Source organism: Nannobrachium achirus (genome assembly GCF_963921795.1).
Source record: "Nannobrachium achirus genome assembly, chromosome: 8".
NCBI classification, from domain to species: domain Eukaryota; kingdom Metazoa; phylum Chordata; class Actinopteri; order Myctophiformes; family Myctophidae; genus Nannobrachium; species Nannobrachium achirus.
Genome location: NC_137817.1, coordinates 51,787,269 through 51,795,950, shown reverse-complemented (window position 1 = coordinate 51,795,950; position 8,682 = coordinate 51,787,269). Strand labels below are relative to the sequence as shown.

The 8,682-nt window shown below is 42.7% G+C and overlaps 1 protein-coding gene across 1 annotated transcript; it reads left to right on the top strand.

The window, feature by feature from the left end:
* Positions 1-1,973: 1,973 nt before the first annotated feature.
* LOC308290201 (KH domain-containing, RNA-binding, signal transduction-associated protein 2-like) lies at positions 1,974-3,092 on the top strand (the record flags this gene model as incomplete). The annotated part of the gene is made up of 1 exon (XM_080731976.1): positions 1,974-3,092. The coding sequence occupies exon 1, from the start codon at positions 1,995-1,997 to the stop codon at positions 3,090-3,092; it is 1,098 nt and encodes a 365-aa protein (XP_080588102.1). The 5' UTR covers positions 1,974-1,994.
* Between the last annotated feature and the right edge of the window lie 5,590 nt (positions 3,093-8,682).

Sequence of the window (8,682 nt, the reverse complement as noted above, 5' to 3'; positions counted from 1 at the left end):
TACTTAAGTAAATGTACTTAGTTACTTTACACCACGGCTCCCAAGCGGTTCAAAGAAAGCTGCACGCTTCACCCTTCGCTTTCATTCTCCCCTGATCCTCCTTGTCCCCCGTCACCCTTGTCTTGTCTCCTGTCCGGTCTTCTGTTCCTTCCCCTCTTCTCCCTTCCGTTCTAGGCTCTGCGTTTCACTCTGCCCATCAGCATCCCTCTCATCTCGCTTTCTTTTCATAATCTCTCGTCATCCCTTGCGTCCCTCCTCCCCTCTCCTCTCTCGGATTCACTTCTCGTCTCATCTGTTCTCTTCCTTTCTCCTCAACACTCACCGCGCTTCCTCCTCCACTCTGCTCCTGTCAATTTTGTCATCATTATCATACTACCCTATACCCTACACCAGGGGTCTTCAACAGGGGGTCCGGGACCCCAAGGGGGTCCTCAGAGTTACTACATGGGGTCCTCCAAATCGTTGTGTGTTTCTTCTTTTTTAAACTAACCACTTGAACCCTAGAGTCCATACTCTGAGAACTTTAGCCAAAAATAGCAGATCTACAATCTCACAAGCTTGTAGATCGGCTATTTTTGGCAAGCAGCTGGTTTGGTGTAGAGGGGAAAAGAGCAGACTAAGTACAGTACAAGTGGTTAAATATCTGAAATGTACATGAATCCAAAATATACTGAGGATAGTGCTGTCAAACAATGAAACTATAGGGAATCTCTGACCACACTTTCCCATACTCTCTGTCTCACTCCCACCCCATCCTTTTTTCTTCCTCTTCTCTTCCAAAAGCAGTCAGCCAAATAGCGTCAAAGAGCAGTTTCATGTGCACTCTGACAAATTACTGTCATCGAGCCAGTGGATTCCAGCTGAGCAAGTAGGCTTCAATAGACTGTAAAGTAGATGGTTAATCACCAAGGATGCTATTATTTTGTGCTTTCTTTAGCCACAAGAACAGCAGGAGTTTTGGAGAAGATATAGTGGGGGAAATTAAACATGTGACAATTAACTTAATTGCTATTCACAAGAAAGTTAGTTCCTTATGGACTATCGATGCCAAACTATTGAGAGTTATTCTGTAAAAGTAAAGAATTGTTCCTTCAATTGCTATTGTATCTATCTTCCTATCCTGAACACTGAAACTGCCACAATTGGGCTTGTGGATCCACAATATGTGGATCGTGGAAATACTTTCCCTAACAATCAGGTATATGAATGACACGATTAACACATTGTGCACATGGGGCTGCAGCCCGGGGCCTGAGGCACCAAACAACTTGATATCAGGTTGCCAGGGTTACTGGATACTTCCGAGAGCACTGGTCAGACCGGAGCAGGGTTGGAGCTCGAAACAAGGGTCCGCTACAAACTCGATAACACATTTATTGAGTACCCTATCAATAAGCTTTGGGCTTATCAAGCTTGTTATTGAGCATAGCGGCCCATGACGTCATATTTAAACAATCAAGACAAGAGGCGATCAAGAAGTTATTACAGTATTATTCATAATATAAAGCCATTTAACACTTATTGCACACTAATGAATGATTGTTTTAATGATATTTAATGATAATATTTGTTACTTTTGTCAATTGTCATCTTCATAGATGGCGTTCAGCCAGAATTTGTCTCACGTCTTTCCACGAAATATTAGAAAACACACAATAGTGGGCTCGATAAAAGCCCGGCTCAATAAGCAGGATCGATAAGGTGCTCACTATCAATAAAAAGTATAACGAGCTCCATATTTGAGCAAGGATGACTTCATATCTGATGACGCAAGATGTGCGCTGTGGTTAAGAAGCCTTAGTCAAGTGCATAAATTCAATATGGACAACCCGCAACAAAGCAAGTTCTGTGAGGACGCAGTGAGGTGATTTTGTTAGCTATTTTGTCTATTTAAGGTAAATAAAAATTTAGCCAGGCTTGAACGCATCATGAACCAAATGAAGAGGAAATCGGATTCTTTGGCAGAATCAGGACCTGTGCATAAGAAAAACAAAATGGATGACAAATATCTGCAAGAGCTACAGGCAGAGAAAGACAGTCTGGATTCATCCTTCATGCAAGCAAATAAACTCATTTCGGCAGAGATTGAAAGGATTCAGAAAGGAGAGAAGAAAGACGCAGATAAGGAAATGTATGTGGACCTGTTCACCACAAAGAACCTCAAGCTGAAAGAGCGGGTCCTCATTCCCACCAAGCAATACCCGAGGGTGAACTTTGTCGGTAAGATCCTGGGACCTCAAGGCAACACCATCAAGAGGCTCCAGGAGGACACCGGAGCCAAGATCTCCGTCCTGGGGAAAGGCTCCATGAGAGACAAAAACAAGGAGGAAGAGTACAGGAAGGGAGGCGACGCCAAATACGCTCACCTGTCCCTGGAGCTGCACGTGCTAATCGAGGTGATGGCCCCCATCCCAGAGGCCTACATGCGCATGGTGCGTGCCATGGAAGAGGTCAAGCAGTTCCTGACCCCGGAGCCCGGCGAACAGGAGCAGTACATGGATCCCCACTACCTGAACGGAGCCCAGGATTGCTCGGGCAGGGTGCGGGGCGGTCACCCCGGCAGGGGCAGAGGGCAACACAACAACCCCAGCAACAATCCCGGAGGGCCGAGGGGGCGAGGGATGCCACGCGGCTCTCCCCACGGAAGTGTGCAACACGGCGGTGCCCCGAGGGGAGGGCTGGGTAGGGGCGGAGGAGGGTCCAGGGGGACGCCGGCTGGCCGAGGTGGCATGCCCTCCGCTCCGCCCAGAGGGGGCACGGCTCCCCGCTCTAGACCACCCGCACTGGGGTCGCAGAGGATGCTCCCCAACACGGGCCTCTCCCACCAGCAGCACCAGCATCCTCAGCCTCCGACATCGCAGTTGAAAGCAGACGCCTATGACGAATATCCCGCATACGAGGAGTCCTATGCGGAGCATGCCTATGAGCCATATGAATATTACAGCCAACAAGCTGCGCCTGCAGATACCGAGTACTATGATTACGGACAAGGAGAGGCTCAGGAGGCAACATATGAACAATATGCTCAAGATGATTGGGAAGAGGACTCAGGGTCCGTCACTGGTGCGGGAGGCAAAACACCTACTTCTTAGTGTCTCACAAGTAGGTAAGTAAGTAAGTTGGAGTGGCTTGGATTGTCGGTTTCTGCCCAGAACTTACCGCACGTCTTAGTTACCCAAGCTGTGCTACTCATACGCTGAGTTGGCCAGGATCGATCCCATTATCTTGTGATCCAAAGGCGTATGCTTACACTCACAAGTCTGACAAATTCACTCAGATAGAGACTGATAACAATCTCCAAGCTTCTGTCGCTAAATGTTGGAAACAATTAGATAAACCAAGCCAATGACTTTAGGGGGGGCTGTTTTTCAAAGCAGTGAGTCTTGGTTTGTTTGCCGACTTTCTCTCTGCTACTGTTTTTATAGCTACAAAACCTTAGATATTTATACGTTAGTTAATTTACTGATGGATATTTCGATTAGTGTCATGATATGTTCTGGCGATTAGTTTTCTAACTTAGGTTGCATTTTAAATGTCTTTTAGAGCAGGACAAATACATATTACCAATGATTTTACTGAGCAAATCTCCCAGCAGACATCAACAGAGAGATAGACATTCACCATCTTTTTCAAATCTAGACATGTCTGACCATTTCGTAAAATCTCATTCAAATGATCTGAAACTGCTTTTGCACATCCCATGTGCCACCACGGTGATTTATTTAATGAGCCTTTCTCAATGATTATCATAGATCAAACCATCCTTGGGAGAAACCATGGCAAATTATAGTCCGAATCTCCTCTTCCCAGCCCCTGAACAAAGAATCTGCAAAGGGTTTTATTCAAATATTGCATCTTCAGGTTGGGCTAATAGCCAAATCAATAAACTAAAGGAAACCACACATGAACAACCTTAAACGTACCAAATCATATCAGAAGAAACCAAAAGACAAATTAGTAACCAACACCTAAACAAAACAGAGAAACGTAGACCCCACTCCTACCAACCTTAGCTGTAAAATCAATGAACACGCTATCAAACACTACACACAGAGTGACAGGGTAGTTGGCAGTCTGGCTTGAAGTGGGCGCAGAGAGGAAAGCCTGCAGGAGAATCAGTCATTGAATTCAGCCAAACACACCATCAACCCACACAGATAACAACAGCGAGACACCCACAAACCTACACAGGCACAGAGAAGATTAAAAACACATATAACACATAATTGATGTACATGATTTAATGCCTTCTGCACATTCAATAAATCGTGATTCTAAATGAGCTTTATCCCCTAATTCCGCACATTCGCCAAGAGATTCTTACCATGCCCGCTAAAGAGGGCTTATCATATTGTTCTTACCTAGACTTTTAAAATATATTTTTGTTGATATATTTTTATTTATAATTTTTATTTACTTATATACATTTATTTTTTATCATTTCCTTGACACAAACTCTGTAATGGGACCATCTTGGGAGCGGACATGATGGGTAGAATTAGGCATCCGGGGGGCACCAGGGCTGGCACAAGATCCACCTCTTTCTGCTTTCCCTATACCTCCCCAGCATTAACCCTTGCATCGTGTCAGAAACCTGGTGACACTTTTGCTGTTAGCGGGTCAAATTTGACCTGTGATTTAACTCAGCCCAAAGTACTCCAAAAATTATAATATTCATTTTTTTAATACTATTTTATTCCAAATAGCAAATGCAAATTGAGGACGAGTGTCTCTCTCTCAAACATGTAAATATTTAATATTGACACACTTGAATTGAGCCACACGTTGCTTGGTCATATTTGACCCCGTAACACCACAGATGTCACTTTTTTTATAGAGACCATCAGAATTAACTCAAATGGTAATAATTCATGTTGTTGCGTTAAAATAGTTGTTTCTGAGGATATCATGAAGCCTTGTTGTTCTAAGAAATGTAAATGTACTTTTTACATATTTAAACTTGACACAATAGAACTGTTAAACAAGATAGGAAACAACTCCCTCTTTACCTACTTCTCAACCAAGAAATAGCCTAACTGTTCTTTTTCTTTTTCAAAACAGCAGTTGCACATTAAGATTTTTGCCCACAGAAATGTGGAATATTGTACTTAACCTACCGGTATATAAAGTAGTCGGGCCCGCAATTCATGTTTGCAAACCAGTCTAGGGGAAGTAATGGCATAGAATAATAAGTGGGACTCTCAAAAACAGCCAGCAACATCCTTTTTTTAGTGGTTTACTCAAACCACGCATCTTCATGGTGGGAATCAAGACACAGGGAGAAAACAAGGTCAACATAAAACCCCACCCGCTACCAACCCGTGCTGTTAAAATCAATGAACACACCATGAGGGTAGCTGTCAGTCTGGATGGGAGTGAGTGGAGAGAAGAAAGCCTGCATGAGATGAGGAAATACCAGCCTTTTAAACTCCCCACTGGAAGTCCATACACCCAATCAGCCCCCTGGAATTTATACCTGCAAAATCAATCTTGTGTTCAAACCCTACACAAGGCACAGAATATTAAAAACATGCTAGATAACATAGACAAGTAGAATTGATGTGTACAGTATGTATGCCTTCTGCACATTCAGTAAAGTGTGATTCTAAAATTATCCTCCCCTCTTATTCTGCACTTATTCCAACTTTGCTGCTAAAGATGTTTTACTGTACCGCCTTAAAGAGAGTGTAAACATGTCATGCTTTTTTAAACTTCATTTAAAATATATTTGTAAACATGTTTTTATTCGTAATTTTTTATTTCGTTTTATATTCACCATGTCCTTGGACACGGGCTGTCAGCCAGAGCTACTGAGCTGCTGTGTCATGGGAGAATCTGTGGGAGCCGACACAGTGTTGGGAAAGCAAAGGTACTATGGGGCTCTGGGTCCACCTCAGCTTTCCCTGCCTCCCCAGTGTTGAATCAAGTACAGTGGTTCTCAAACTTTTTTCATGTCAAGGACCCCAACATTAATGTGTATTTGGCTGCGGACCCCCATCTGAAAATGTTTTGTGCCAAGGACCCCCGATCCAAGATCCAATATCAAGATATTTTGAAAATTGATTATAAATATATATATAGGGCCCTGGGGGTCCCTGGAACCCACTCTGAGAACCCCTGTATTAGACCACAGACCTTGCCTGGTTAAAACCAGACCGAACACAACGACACCCCCTAGTGGTGAAACGAAGTGTGTGATAGAGGCTGGCAACGCCAGGCAACCACAGACCACCATAACGCTGAGAGTGTGCAAATGGAACCAAATGGACCCATTCCATTTGTACACTCCCAGAGTTACAACCACATAAGGGTCTGTTTGGTTCCTAACTATCCATCATGTATATGGGGACCCCCTGGAACCCCCTCAAGGACCAATGAACCAATGAAGTAGGAAACAAAAAACCCTCTCCCCCTGCTTCTCAACCAAGACATATCCCTAACTCTTCTTGTTCTTTTTTGTCAATGGCACTTGCACATTAAACAGGTTAAAGAAACAATTGTCCAGCTGAAATATGGAATATAGAACTTACTAATTTAGGTTTAAAACTGAATTGGGGCCAAGCCCCTAATTCAGGTTACCCAGTATATGGGCCATGGCGTAGAATAACATACTGTAGGTATGTGTAATTGATAGTCTATGCCTTCTGCACTTTCAATAAATTGTGATTCTAAATGACCCACCCCCCCATTCCGCATATTAACCTTCGCTGCTAAAGGGATTTTACCATACCTGGCTGCCTTAAAGTGGTTTTATCATAAGGTGTTCTTACCTCTACTTCTTCACTTTTTTTCCAATATCTTTTTTTGATCTGTCAGCCTAAATCTCCTCAGTAGACGGCATCCCTCTGTGTAATAAGAGGATCTGTGGGAGAGAGGAAGCAAAGGTACCAGGGCTGACACAAAGTCAACATCAGCTTCACCTGCCTCCACAGCAGTAACTCAGAAACAAACTCTTCTCTCCCTGCTTCTCAACCAAGAGAGATATCCTAACTCCTCTTTCTTGTTCTTTTGTTTTACATGTTAAACAGGTTAAAGGGGCCCCACCATGAATTTCACATTTTTCATTTTTTTTTCTTGTTTTTTGGTCTTCCCAGTGTCTCTTCCAGACCCAAAAAACCCAATTCATTATCTCTAAGCCTTGCCTTTCATTTCAGTGATTTTCTGAATGGGCGTGTCTGAACGGTACTCTTTTGAAATCGGGCCCCATTCTATGTCACAGGGGGCTCATTTCCTATTGGGCCCCCTCGAGAAGGGGGCGGTACTTTTTGGGAGGCTATATTCTATTAAGACTTGGAACCATGAGGTAAAGTGGTGCTAAAATTGGAACGATACAGAGAATATTATGATTGACTCTACATGGTTCTCATGGTTCTCTAATATTCTCTGTATCATTCAAATTTTAGCCCAAAGACAGCTCCCCGTTGCCAACAAAGGCCATTTTGGTATTGCATCTGAAATGGTTTGGAATTAGAGACAGACAGAACATGAAATGTCAATATCTGAGTTGTTGTTTAGGCTAAAACCTCTATAAAACCGTATTATGGACCAATATTTATATATATTTTTAAAAGCATGGTGCGGCCTCTTTAAAGAAACAATTTCATAATATGCGTTATAGGTTGTATTAAAAAACGTTTAGACGCGCCCTCAATTCATGTTATGAACTTATGACCCATTCTAGGGGAAACCATGGCGCGTGACATGATAGGTGGGGCTCCCATAAAACCCCAGCAGCAAATAATTGACATCCTTTCTAAGGGTTTTATTCAAAATCGTGCATGTTCAGGGTGGTCTAGCAACCCAAATGTCTTACCCAATCAGAAGAACAACAATACAAATCACTGAACTAACACCTAATCAAAACACAGGAGACATAAAGGATACCCACCCTCTAGTCTAGAGTCTAGAGTAATGCATGCAGGATATGGGGAACAACAGTTTCACTCCCTACTGGAAGTCTGGAAACATTCAATTACTCTTACAAACACACTACTGTATCATCAATCCATCACAAACAGACATCAACAGAGGCATCCACACACCTACACAGGCATAGATAAGAAGCATGAGAACATTTATAAATGTATAGAATAGGGTTCAATTTGGGGTTGGGGGGATATCCATGCCACAGCTTTCGATACACCCCCTCTAGTTATTAATGTTTAAGGCAGTATTACGTTTCTGGTCAGATTAAATTAAATGCATGCATGTCCTTATTTATATTTGATCATATTCATATCTCAATTCGGCAATTTAATTTAAGACAAAAAGTGTGTTAACCCTGGTGTCCATATTTTAGGTGTTTTGAGCTGGTATATCAGCTATGTGTGCTATTTGCTGTAGAGCTTTAACAACGGTGCAGTATCAAAGTACTTTCACTCAGATACTGTACTTAATGTTTTTATTTTTAACCTTTTTTTTACTTTTTGACCACCTCTGCTCACAGTGATACTTATGTACTGTCTGCTTCTGCAATATTGTCATTTGGGTCCAAAATAAAAACTTTACTTAATGTAAAACCTTTGTTTATTGCTGCCCTTGCCAGCAACTCTGCCTTAAGCACCATGGAACACCAGTGTTTTCACGTACCTTTGAAAAATCATAGTATATTATGCCAAGATCCGTCAGCGGGTGGCATTAAAAGATGCACACAGGTCTTCTAGTGTCTGGGGGAAAATATAT